Source organism: Crassostrea angulata, chromosome 6, assembly GCF_025612915.1.
Source record: "Crassostrea angulata isolate pt1a10 chromosome 6, ASM2561291v2, whole genome shotgun sequence".
NCBI classification, from domain to species: domain Eukaryota; kingdom Metazoa; phylum Mollusca; class Bivalvia; order Ostreida; family Ostreidae; genus Magallana; species Magallana angulata.
Window position 1 is genome coordinate 18,452,357 of NC_069116.1, and position 14,088 is coordinate 18,466,444.

The window sequence follows — 14,088 nt, forward strand, 5'->3', positions numbered from 1 at the left end:
CACTTTACTCGTTATTAACTCGTAATAACAATATCTTTTCTCGTAGTTTACGTTTTTTTTGTTTAAATTAATTTCGTAATAACGAGATCTTACCACAAAGGCTTGAAGACAGGACCGTGCACTATCCCACTTTTCCTCATTTTTTATTTTTTTTAACTACTTATCTATAACAACCTCTAATATACGTCTTTTAAAGTCCAACATAACAGAAGTATCAACAATCGGTGGCATTTTTAATTCACACTCGTTTCCCGTATTTATATATATACCAAGTACATGTACTAGTTTATAGAGAGTTCTATAATATATAGCCTATATATACACTGGTATTGAACAAATGAACTTTTTATTCATAAGACATGGATATACGGATGATGGGTAAGGTTTTTTAAGCTGTTAATTCATTTCTGACTAGAATTAAAACCAACATATAACAAGAGGCCCATGGGCAACATCGCTCACCGGAGCAACAATAACCATAATAAAATAAGCATTATGGAGTCATATATACAAAATATCTATGCAATGAAGTAAAATATATCCTGTTTAAATTATGATTTTCAAATTTTTCTCCAGATGTTTTTATGTTAAACATTGAGACCCTTTTGTAACAGGATAATTTCATAGTCATCACATTTTGAGCGCTGCAGTTCTCAAGAAGATTGTTCATACATATAGAAACCAACATAAAATTTTGAACCCCTTGTTGGGTCCAAGAATTGTCCAGGGACCACTGACTACACAATTGAGAATCATCAATATTTCAAGATGGTTGCATATAAGTAATACCCTATATCATAACATTAGGGGTTATCAGAATAATTTTAAAAATGTCCTAGGCAAAATCAGACCCCAAATTTGGCCTCCTCATATCCCTGAAAATGATGATTTCGGCAAACTGTACCTACACAATCTGAATATGCTTTACCTAATGTTAATGCTTTTCTAGGCAGATGGTATTTGAGAGAAGATTTTTAAAGACTTTAAAGATTCTTATGTAAAATTTGGACCCCCAAATGTGGCCCCACCCTATTCCAGGGGATCATGATTTGAACAAACTTAAATCTACACAACCTGAGGATGCTTCCACACAAGTTAAATCTTCTCTGGCCTATAAATTTTTGAAAAGAAGATGGTTAAAGATTTTTATTTATACGAGGGTTGTTCGAAAATTATTGAGACATTTTCTCTTACTCCCCTGAGAAAACAGATACACCATTGAAATTTCACAAATAAAGTTAACCAGGATACCATTCATTAATGTGAAATTTTTAAAACGAGTCCAATCAAATAAAGCTTTTGACTCCTTTATATTGTTTCGTTCTTGTTTAAGCAATAACTTGGCCTGTAAAGGTCTTTTTCCGTGTTTCCTACCAATTTGATGTATATTCACTGCGCTGCCTGGGCGTCAAAATTAAATAAACCATCGTAATCAGATTTCTATTGCTTGAAAACATATTTGTACTATCTCAGTATTTCTACTCAAACACTAGTGAAACTTGCACACAAGTTACCAGTAGTAACAATGAATAGCAAAATGAGCATATATAATTTGAATCCTTTACTATTAATTGTTTGTCCACCAACACTTAGTAAGTAACTGTGTTGGTTTAATATTCTCTGAGTTTATGCCTGCACCGGGTACCCTGACCACCGACATGTTTATGTACCGTGGTAAACAAAATAACAATTTTTCATATTACTTTGTTTCATTATTTGTTTAGGTTTCTTCAATGTTTATGTCAATTTTCATCAATATGTCTCAATAAATTCTGAACAACCCTGGTTATTCCTATTTAAAAATTCAACCCTCATTAAAGCCCCATCATACCCCCAGGAATCATGATTTAAACAAACTTGAATCTAAAATACCTGAGGATGGTTCTTTACAAGTTTCAGCTTTTCCTGCCAGAAGGTTTTTGAGAAGATCTTATCTATAAATACCACCAAATTTTCAATTTAGGGAAAGGGCAAAAATAGGCCATGCCTGCTGTTTGATCCTATTTCATTTTGAAATAAAATATTGATTTAACTTTAAAAAATTTCAATAATTTTGAATTATCTCCCCTTGAAAATGAGCATGGTCCTTTATTTGAACAAACTTAAATCCCCTTCACCAAATAATGCATTGTGCCAAGTTTGGTTGAAATTGGCCCAGTGGTATTGGAGAAGAGGATGAAAATGTGAAAAAGTTTATGACAACAACAACCTCACCCACAGACAATGGCCAAATTTTGACCAGAAAAGCTCACTGAGCTTAAAAATCAAATTTTTTAACGTAACTGGAGTGGAGAAAACAGATATTACATCAATAAATTCAATCAAAAGCAGATGTGCAGTGTAAATGACAATCTGAATTTTCCATCAGCTGAGTGACTAGAGGGATGGGAGTGGTGCTTCTTAGGGAGAGCCAATATTAAGGATCAAGTACACAAGTCAAGTAAATACAACCAATTCAATATATTTATGATTTTCTTTATTTTCTAAAAAAAAAAAATCATACTAGTATTCTGATAACATATGCAACTGGACATGTAATTTTAGACCACACATTTTTCTATTGCAGACATAGCACCATGCAGATGACCAAAACTAGATTTATAACCAGTACACACTTAAGATTAACTCATACAAAAGTAGAAAAAGAAGAAAGTTCTTAGGAATATGGCTGACAAGGGGAAGTAAATCTAGATTTAATGACTTCTCTTTTATGATTGTTTAAAGTATGATCTGGAGTGATTGATTCTTCATTGAATGATCATTAAAACAGATTTGTGTATCTTTTACAATTCATCTCTTAGTCTCATTTGAAACGATGTTAAAATATTTAGTCTTTCATTCAACTGCTCCTTCTTTTTATCACTAACTTTGCCATCTTTTAATTTTTCTACTCTTTTAATCTCTGTGTCCACAAAACTAGGGGTTTCAACTAGCTTTTTCAAAGTCTTTATATATATTTCTGCTGATTTCTTCTCTTTTTCTGATGCATATTTACTGGCTAACTCCTCTGCCTTTTTCAGTAAATCTGGTTTTTTATCATCTGGAGTTTTTTGGAATTCTGCAACCAGTTTGTCAAAATCTTCTAGACAACTTGGAAGTCCAAGCCATAAGCCTACAAAGATTTGCACAATAAAGTTAAAATCAGAAGGCATTTAAACCACTATTTGAGCAGATTCTGGTAAATGTATCAAAATAAAAATGAACAGTAGAAAAACAGTGTAAAATTGTTACCTGATTCTCTTATTAAGAATTTTTTGATATCATCAGCAATTTTGACATCTCCTGTGTAGGTCACTGGCTCATCTTTGCCTTCAACAAATAGTTTGTAGACTGGAAAATCATCCTTCTTCACTCCATATTTCTCTGCGATGTCTGCATTTTCCTTCTCCCCATAATCTACAAAGTGTGTCGAAGTACAATTGAATGTAAATGTTATAGTTACATCCTTTGGAGAACAGTTTATTATCATATCTTATAACAGATATACCTGTCTTCTGATATACCAAGGGTTTTAGGGGGTGGGGAGGATGGGGGTCTGGGTGGGTGGGGTAAGGAGTTGGAGATCTGATGTATATTTAAAGATACATGTATCTTGAGAACCAAACATCTGATCCCTGCTATTTCTGTTCATAAAACATGATAAAATGCACTGATAGTGTATTTCTTTTCCATTTTTAAAAATTACCATAAATGGATGGATAGAAAAGCACTGGCATACACTACCATGAAATGCACTCAATTTCATAATTACCTGCAACCTGAACTTCAGCACAGAGTAAATCAGACTGGGAGAGTGTGGCCTCAACCACTGCTTTGAAGGTGTCCTGTTTGTCTCCATAAGGGTATGTCTCATCAAACTTTATCAACACTGCCTTGTATTTATCCACAATCTGTGAGAATGGAAATGATGCAAGACGTGAAAATAATTAACATCTCGATGAAACATATTCCTAAACATATTGCAGGAGGCTTAGTGGTCAACAAATTCCCACCTGATCTACCTTAATATTAAAAAAAAAAGATTTGTTTAGCAATAAAGTATTAATTAATAGAGAAACATATCATACTAAATTTAAAATTTGATTGTTTTTTAATATCTATAAGCAGAGCTCTTCTTCTTGAGGCCACGACCATCTATAGCACGCTGACGCTTGACCCGGGTGAGCTAATATTATCAAGCAGGAGTTATCTACCTTAGGATGTGGTCAGTGCGAGCATGGAACATTTATTGTAATCAATGTAAACATTTATATTAATGCAGTATTACAGATAATGTCAAATCTAAAATACAACTTTTACACATGGTATCCAATATGTTCATATTGCTACGTGTTCACTGAGACACCGGTATATTGCGTACATTGCCAGCTGATTACCTTGCTAAAGACAGCGCTGTTTAACAGAACAGACCCTTGAATAGTTTCCGATGAAACATAACTGGTCCCAAAGAGAAAAACAAGAGCCAGGGATAAATAAGCACAGATTTGCAGCATGTTTGCTACCTTCCGGCCTTTTCCACGCGTTTACGGTTTAGATAGTCCCACGTTATGGACCGATAAACATGAGTGAAGACACTAGATGGCTCTTCTGTGTATTTACAAAATTATAATGCAGGTTTCACTAATTGCGACAAAAATATTAAAATAAATGGAAATTGCTTTGATGCTACATATTCCATATCAATTTGATAATTTGAAATTTCTGATACTTGTTTGAGTTATATTTCACACAATTTAGACACTAACTTTTACAAAACTAATTTTTATCATTTTTGTTTTTTGTTTGTTGTTTTTTGTCTTCTGGGTTGTCGTTCGTTCTCTACAACGATACATTCGTTTGAACAATATTTATTGACATTTTTACAATAGCAGGTACAGATATTTGACATAGTGTAAAATAAGATTGGGAAACAAGCCAAAAGGTTTATACAAATCTCTCTCTTACATAAGAAATTATAAGAGGTGCAAATTACATGTATGTATGATGGGCAAAATAAAAGAACCAGAAAGTTTATATAAAAGAGAAAAAAACATCCAAAATAAATCAATCAAGAGTGGATACTTGACATATGCATAATGCAACGATACACGATACTTTAGACAAAATTTATCAACATCAGTATAAACCAGATGCTGGTACTCCAAGCTATCATAAAAGCACGGACTAGGATCCCGGCCCCGACCTCCATCACACACAAAACACATTTTTTTAGATTCTTTAAATTAACACGTCATCTACAACTTTATGCATGTGTGCACAATAAAATTATTTACAAGGAAAATTCGTTATTTGGGATATTCATATATTCCACAAAATTTATTGTCGCTTTCCAAATTTGACGATAAAAATATATACTTCAGTCATCCTTCCTAGCTTTTCCTTTAAACGATTTCAAACTGCTATATATTCCTTTGCATTGATACCTATTTCGCTTTCATTTTAAGATTTAGTTTCATAGTATAGATCTGTTTATGTAGACGCTGGACTGGGTCCATAGTTTGGTGACACGTATCCACTGAACTACAAGCTACATGTATATAGAAAACTAAATCTCTGCCGTTGTGAGACTAGGAACTTTCATTCTAGTTCATCTTTTTTTTTTACTTCAATAAATACTCGATAAATAAAAGAAGTAAAGCCGGGCACTAAAATTTAATTTTAATTATAATCAATGAAAAACAAAATACAATTTATTTTAAAGATTTGCAATGCAGTGACCATTTATTATATATTCAAAGAAAAAATATTTTAATTTATCCCTAGTTTTTTTTAAATCTTTCTCAGATGGTGCTTAAATTGCATTTCTTCAATTGTAAATAATACAGTATTCAATTTTCGGCGAGTTATGCATGGGTAACGGTACTAACCTGCATTGCAAGTTCAAATGGTGATACCACCCCACCCCCCCCCCCCCCCCCGCCACTTAATATTGGAGTTACAAACACAATAATGTAACGCCGGATTGTGCGTAAAAATTTGCTGAAGTAAAACGCCCTGTATATTTATTTTGTCTGTAGAATTTATAAGTAATTGTTTTTCCGAATTGTGCAACGTGTCTTTCAACGACTAACGGAACAAGACGTGTCCTCAAACGGAGTCATTGTTCGATTTTATTATGAATATTCATAAGCTTATCTTTGGGTTCGTCCAAAATGAGACGAGGACCCCGAAAGCAAGTAGTCGATGCATTGGTAACGATAATGTTTTACTGGTGGTACCGAAACACGTTTGTGTCCAACATGTATGTGTAAATATATATTGGAATACAGTGGTATATAAAAAAAATTAATGCAAGTATATATAATTTTTTATATTTAACTTATTCCATTAAAAAAAAAATACCGGAAATCATTCAAAATCATTGAATATTGTACACTGGTACTTCATGTAATCATTTTAAATGAAAAAAAAAAACACCTGACACAAACTACACATTGCAATTTTGTGTTGTTTAATTTCTACCTCTTGATTTTTTAACAGATACCGGTACATGTCAACCGGTAAAATCAAACGAAATTTAAACTAAATTACTTAGAGTCAAAACTAATTTGAGCACTATACGTCATATATGACGTTAAAATAGTTACGGATCCTTTCTGCTCCTTCGTATTGGTACACTACCTGTAGTACTTTAATATCCCGTAATATGATATACATACACCAGGTGTTTATTGGTCTCTTATTTTACACCAAAGTCTAGATAACAACAATAAGTCAAGGGGCCACATCGCCTTCCCGAGAAACTCTGGTCAAACTGTCTTCATTTAGTAAAATACAAAATATCCTGGACAATAAAGTAGAGAAGGTTTTGTTTATTCTCATCGTGACTTACGAACGAACGATACTGCAGTGTATATATTGGCCAAGTGGTTCTGAACAAGTCGAAAATGTTAAAAAGTTTACAGACGGACGGACGGGCAGATAGACGAATACTCGACTAAACGTGATCAGAAAAGTTCAGTCGAGCTTTTAGCTTAAGTGGGCTAAAACTAAGAGTTACTTTAATCAAAGAATTAAAAAACCCTCAAACTAAGCCAAATGTATTGGGGGGGGGGTATTATATTTTAATTGTCATCTTTGCCGTTTGAAGGGCTCTATATAATAATAATAGTCAGATTTGATCGCTAAAGAGTGTTAGGTATGTTAGATTGTTATTTTATAGGAACATTGAAAAAAAAAATATAGTTTCATCGATTTGTCTCATTTTGTTGCACTCTTGCAGTGTGTGGCTAATTGTTGACTCTTATCAAATTGAGACAAGATTTGCATTTTAAAAACTTTTTTTCCGAATGAGTGGGATGTTCACGTAGCATTAGTATTAATGAATTACTTTAAGTACTTTATAGACTCTTTGCAGATCTGAAAATGTTAAAGCAACGAATTGCATAATACGATTTCTTTTCAGTTTCCAACTGCACTTCTATAGAGAAACTTGAAATATAACTTGATTTCATGGAAGATACAAACAACCCCTTCCAAATGTCAACAGTCTATACAAATCCCAAGCCTGCGTTTACATTTTTAGAAGAGTCGTGAACACCCCCGAGAGAGTTGGGTATAAATTCGCGTTTTTTGCTCCTGGTCTTAAGAGACCGTTCCTAACAGAGAGCGAGGGATACCATGTTATAGAATTTCCCACTGTGGAAGGGTTTACGGAGACGTCTCCTGGCTTTGGTATCGATCACTCGGTGCCAGGCGTAGCACAGGATGTTATTACCGGAGAACTATCGACACGTAGTGTTGCTCCAGCTCCACAATGAAGACTTGATGTATGAGAAAGGAGCATTTTACTTGTGCCTGATCAAATTGGGTCTCTGGGTTTATCACATGGGAAACACGGCAGGTTCTACAAAGGCCTTGTGGCACCATTCGGCTTGGAAACCAACAAAACAAAAAACGACGGCATCCTAACATTCAGACATATCTTAAACTTATTAGAACCCAAAGATAAACTGAATGTCCTATAATGCCACAAAAATTTTGCGGCAGTACAATTCCACTTTTCAAAAGCATTGTTAATGAAGACAACAATACGAACAAGTATGGAACAATTAAAAAAATATTGTTAATAAACAAATATTTCTTCCTGAATAACAGCGCATTATAGTGGTGGTGTTAGCTATGTCATGTTGTAAATTTTGAATTTATCGGGTGGCAGTTAGTACAAAATTTACAACATGACAACTTGTAATGTTGTAAGTTTTGTATTGGTGGCAGTAAATGCAAAATTTACAACATGACAACTTGCCATGTTGAAAATTTAGTTCTTACTGCCATCCGGTAAATTCAAAATTTACAACACGACAGCTACATGGCATTCCTACTGTCATGTTGTAAATTTTGAATTTACTCGGTGGGTGTAAATACAAATTTGCAAGCTGTCATGTTGTAAATTTTGTATTTACACCCAACCAGTTAATTCAAAATTTACAACATGACATTTCCTTAAGGCTTGTTAGAGTGCTGCTGGATTTAAATTATAGAGGGTCCTGGTTCAAACACAAGCAGAAGCAAAACTAGTGATTGGAGCAGTTTGATATTTTTCGGTTGATGATAGTTTTTGCTTATTCTTATGTACGTTACTTTAAGTTTCAAGTTTGTTATCTTGCCAAATTATTCGTCGCATATTTCTTATATTTCTTGTTGCATCATTCCGTTTTTAGTTTATCGTCTGGTTAAGCAATTATTTTTATTTCTAATAATTATGTAATATACAATTATTGCTTCGTTCTCCTGCATGAAAATAATTAAAGCATTTTTATCGTTTAGTTGAGGGTCTACGTCCTAAAATTTTCATAAAGTTTTAAATTAATTTGGTTTTGAACTTTTTTTAAACTGCACCTATAGCTCTCCTGTCATGACATTTGTCTGCAGCAATAAGATCATTAGAGAACTACCCGCATGTATTAAAGTTGTTCCATTTGTAAATGAGAACGGTAACAAGGTACCAAATTGTGTTTTTCTTTGATTTTCAACAAATGGCTAATAGTAATCAGTCTTTGAATTATTTTTACGAATCATTTATTCCCATACGCATCATTCAAATTAATGGAAAGACGCGTTCATTTTCGGTCATGAAATTAATCCATTTTGATATGGTGCCGTATCAATTACACCGAGCTTCTTTAATGGGCACTCACAGGTAGTTAGTGTGGACCGTACAGGAGGGGTGAACGCCCGGTCTTTTACGTGTACTTTGCATTAAATGACTCATTGAAATTCGCCCGGGGGGGGGGGGGGGGCTCAATTTTCATTTGTTTTCCCACCCACATATACACACTCAATAAATACAAGACAAAATAAATTGATGAAACAGTTTCAAGTAAATCCACAAAATTATATCCATACACGATGAACGTGTCATGTTACAAATTTTGAATTTTCCAAAAGGCAAATTTGTATTTACTGTCACCCGGTAAATTCAAAATTTACAACATGACAAACGTATGAAAAACGGACTATCGTCGAAAATTGACCCCCAAAAAATTTAATGACTCCATAGTATGTCCGCACTACACTTAATGTAGCCCCCTGTACTCTGTAGTTCGTGTACACACTGTTAAACTTTCTAAATCTACATGTACGAGAACGCTTTAATTTTATGCTTCTAAAAATACTAGATTTTCGATCAGCACAATGCACACCATCAAGAAAAGGATAAAAAAAACAACAACAACTAGCAATCATGCATGAAGTACTGACATATTACTTGGATTTTCTATTAAGAGGTCACAGTTTCATGTGGTATATATTTTCTTCTATATTGTCATAATCACTGTAATTTAAAATCATTCGTTACCAAATTTAATTTGACCAACATAATTAGTATACAAAACAAACTAAGAATGATAACACATTGAAAATCAATCGACTAATTAAATAAAGATCCGGGAACTGCAAAGCACGTAAACCCTTTCACAAAAATAAGTGTATATTCGGTGCAAATCTTCTTTTTATTATTTTTTTCGGGGGGGGGGGGTCTTAATTCTCGTAATGCAGTTACTTACCCATATTTTAGATGGTGCAGCTGCAATTCAATGTCACCGCTAAACATTTACACCTTGGATGTTTCTGTATCCAGGTGTAAAATTTGTTTCTCGACAGATCAAAATAAGTTTATTTGTTTTGTATTCACTTAGACACAAATTGGTAAGTGTTAATTGCATGTTAAAAGGGTAGCAACAACGCGACAGGCGACGTTCGTATTAACACTTAAAGCTGTTTACAGAATGCATGTCACCTTTGTGAAGAACACTGTTACTGTTGAGATGCCGTAGATATATGTATGAAGATATTTTATACAGAGTATTGGGTGATTAAACAACACAATGCTCTCTTTGGTACTTGTAGTTCATGCAGGTATGAAAGTTACGAGAATATATTGAAGGAAAAATACACAACCCGCGACATCGGATTGTAAAATTGTCCAATACAATACAGAGTTTCAAGTCACGTGGTGACGAGTCTTAGAGTGATGTTGGAGTAGCACGGAAAACCACTTAATGTCCGTCGTCTTGTAAGGACACGTCAAATTTTCATTAGCATTAACATTTTATAATTTCAATCATGTCATTGTATTTGGTAAAGGTAAAATTACATATTTTTTATTGCAAAGTATCTACATTATCATGGAAGCGGTGCGCACATTTATGCGAGTTAAACATGGTATGCATTGTGACACAGGTTTCCAGTAGTTTTGTTTTTTCTAATTCTATATGATTTTTTCCATTTATTGCGATCGGTCACGTCGTCGGTGAAAGGATCTACAAATTTAAAAATAAATGTGCGGAAATTTATAACTGTATGTGCATATTGCTTCATAAACTATTTTTAAAATATTTATGTACAGCTTTCCTGTGCGTCTTTTGGGCTAGTCAGACAATGTATTTGCTTCTTGTGTTTTGTAATAATACGAAAAAAGACCTCGTACTTAAGATTAAGACTTTTCATTCGGATATCTGCAGGTCTGTAGCTCCCGGTCTGAAAAAAAAAATGGAATGGACGACCTTTGAGCAACAGTGCCATACATTGAAAACTTGTGTATTTATTGCGCACAAAAACGTGTGCTAGGTTTGGACTGATTAATCTTATTTTTTACGCAAATGTTAGAAAATTAAATTCGTTGTGCAATTTACTACTGATATCGTTTCTTTATTTGCATCTGATAGTTTTTAAACACCACTCACCAGCCCCGTAAAGTGAAGTGGTGCAGTTTGTTAACATGTAAAAATGGCGACTCTCAATCTCTCGATGTTAATTTAACATACTTAATTTTCCGAGGTCTGTCGCGTATTCTGGAGAAAGTCTGAGGCAAGTAAAGAGACGTCGGGACCCCTCATCTGATTCAGTTGGTCACGTTCAAAGCTCGGCGAACTCTTGAATACTATCGACAAATAAAGGTGCCATAAATTAAAATATTAATGTACACTGTTTTTAGAGGATTCAACAATATAAAAACAAGATTTGTTAGCCCATTGTAAATCTCTGATTCAGCCCCACCCCCACTCCCACCACTACCCCCCCCCCCCCCCAAAAAAAACCCCAAAACAACAAACAAACCCCCAAAACTCAAGCGACAATCAACGACATAAACAACTGAATTCTCGGAGCATGTGAAACGCGCATATTTGAAAAGGGTTCAAATCTGTAAACTTGTAAACATGCACAATTGATCAAAGAAATGAGAATACAAACACAGAGAAAACACACCGCCGACCCGACTCTGTGATCCAGGTGAGCTAGAAATCAGTCTTGATATCGGGTAAAATTACGTGCATCAAGACATGCATCATAGGTAACGTACTAATGGAGCAGGAAACCTTAAAACTCAATTGATTTTGTTGAATGTTGTTTGCAACTCTTTAGTCGATGAAAGCTCCTAGATAAATCAGGATAATTCTATAAAAGGGGGGGGGGGGTGTAAATTTTACTTTATAAGTTCAAAGGAATGTAATCTATAAGCCCCACCCCCTCTAAAACAAAAAAAATTAAATCTTTAAAAAATATTTCACTTTTTATTCAAAGGCAAAATGAGATCGATGGACGCAGTTGCTCACCTGCCCAGTAATGCTGGAGATTAGGAGATTATCACTTGACATGTTGTTCTTGAAACCATCTTAATCTGATATAAGAAATAGAAAATAGATTCCCCTATTTCTATTTGAAGAAGATGGGTGGATATATAAGGCGTACAAAATGCCTGTAAAAATATCAATAAATCTAATACTAGTATTTGACAAGAAAATTATTCCAAACAATAAATATCTATCATATCATCGATTTTTAGCCCTTAAACGTGTTCAACACTTGGAATATGTTTACTCAAACAGGCGTATACGTACCAAAACCTTAAAATCGTGTCATTTTTTAAAAACTTCAAGGCCTTGTCTTTTACAGAGTGGGTTTGTGCTCCTTATTTTTCTCATAATCTAAATAAGGTCTAATGGAAAACAACAACCAATCAACAAAAACATGGAGAGATGACACCCCCACCCCCACCCTATGCATCGAAAATATAATTTTGTATCCCAACAATTGAACGTTTTGAAAACTTATTACAAGTCCGTAAATTTGTGGCCAAAGTCACACATGTATAGTTTTCAAACAGCCTACTTTGTTGTGTCTTAAATAGCTCAGTGGTTAGAGCACCAGACATAAGCTAACTTTAAACAACTAGGGTTTTAATGTTGAGGATTTGATACCACCAAAATTTAAGGCAATATATTTTTTTTCTTATCGTTTATCATAAACCCGGTATGTTAAAAACTGAAAATAGTGAGAAATTTTGTCTTTTAATATATTTGAATAGATTTAATTGAAAAAAAAAATAAATTCAAAAATGTATGTCACGACTAAACCGAATGGGTATTTGCACTATCTTACCCCCCCCCCCCCCCCCCCGTAGAAAAAGTGAAAACTATAATTTTAAACTTTGTTACGTATTTGTTCTTTTATTTTTCGTTTTTAACAGTTATTTGTTGTTTTGTTTTTTTTAGTAAACCCTGCATGCTTCGTATAATATACTCCTTTTTTGTATTTGTCAGTTGATTTCGAGGTGCAGGCTGACGTTTAACAAAAAAGGATCCCCTAAAGAAAAGTTTCTAACAATAAACACCTGTTATGGATTCTGTTTTAAGCAGTGAAACTGACAGTTTTTTCTGATATTCTTTTAGGCCCCTGTAATATTCTTATTGAACATTTCTTTATTTCTTAAATTCATAATTGTATTAATTTAGCATATTTGTCGATGTTGGTAAAAAAAAAAGGCATATGGTGTTGTTTGCAAATGTCAACGGTAGAAATTGTTTTTTGTTTTTGTTGATATCGACAAGAAAAAAATATCCTTGACAACTGATACCGAAATTGAAAAAATCCGCGTATGAACATGTCAAGAGTTTTGCCTTTAAATGTTGATATCGACCGTGACATTCTGATATCGACAAATTTTTACATGTACTGATATTTTATAGTTAGAATGAATTTTTGTCGTTGCCAATATCGACTCCAAAATTGTTTTTTGAGTGTCAAATTCGACATGATTGCAGGTGTTACAAGATATCCTGCCTTTTGCGGATATTGACAACAATTACCGCGATATCGACATAGGAATCAATCCCGGATGCGACAAAGTAGATAAGCATCGAGCACCTGTTTCTTTTCTACATATGCTGCATCAGAAGAGGTGCAGTATCACGGGCGACATATGCATTTAAAAGATTCATCAATGCCACGGGCCATGATCGAGTGCTTTATTCGATATCTAACCAAGAGGGATCAGCCCAATCGATTCATAAATTAAGATGGCTCGATGGTCGTGGCCATTTTTAGACTCTACTGATCTCCTTTAAAAGAAGAGCTCTATAAAAAAATATAGGAAAGTACCCTAATTTTAGAGATAAAGTATATGAATTTTTCTTAATTAAATTATAGTATATACATAGCTTAACAAATCATGTCTTAAGATTTTAGGAACGATATGATGGTTAGTTTGTTGACCATCCGGCCTCTTTAAACAATACATAACCTTATCTCAATATTGAACCTAAATCATTGATTTAGGTGATTGATTATCATTAACAGGTGCAGCAT

The 14,088-nt window shown here is 34.0% G+C and overlaps 1 protein-coding gene across 1 annotated transcript; it reads right to left on the reverse strand.

Annotated features, from left to right (window-relative positions):
- Positions 1 to 2,459: 2,459 nt before the first annotated feature.
- Positions 2,460 to 4,578, reverse strand: LOC128188804 (endoplasmic reticulum resident protein 29-like). Its single transcript, XM_052860076.1, has 4 exons — positions 4,377 to 4,578; positions 3,752 to 3,890; positions 3,232 to 3,396; positions 2,460 to 3,112 (listed from the first exon to the last, which is right to left on the reverse strand). Exons 1-4 carry the CDS (start codon positions 4,491 to 4,493, stop codon positions 2,784 to 2,786), a joined length of 750 nt encoding a protein of 249 aa, XP_052716036.1. The 5' UTR covers positions 4,494 to 4,578; the 3' UTR covers positions 2,460 to 2,783.
- Between the last annotated feature and the right edge of the window lie 9,510 nt (positions 4,579 to 14,088).

Bases quoted from the DNA above. Each gene is read 5' to 3' on its own strand.
- LOC128188804 (XM_052860076.1), bottom strand. From the start codon at position 4,493: ATGCTGCAAATCTGTGCTTATTTATCCCTGGCTCTTGTTTTTCTCTTT. The intron at 3,891-4,376 runs GTAATCAGCTGG...CCATTCTCACAG, and splicing joins ACAGCGCTGTCTTTAGCAAG to ATTGTGGATAAATACAAGGC. The intron at 3,113-3,231 runs GTAACAATTTTA...AAATCTTTGTAG, and splicing joins ATTCTTAATAAGAGAATCAG to GCTTATGGCTTGGACTTCCA.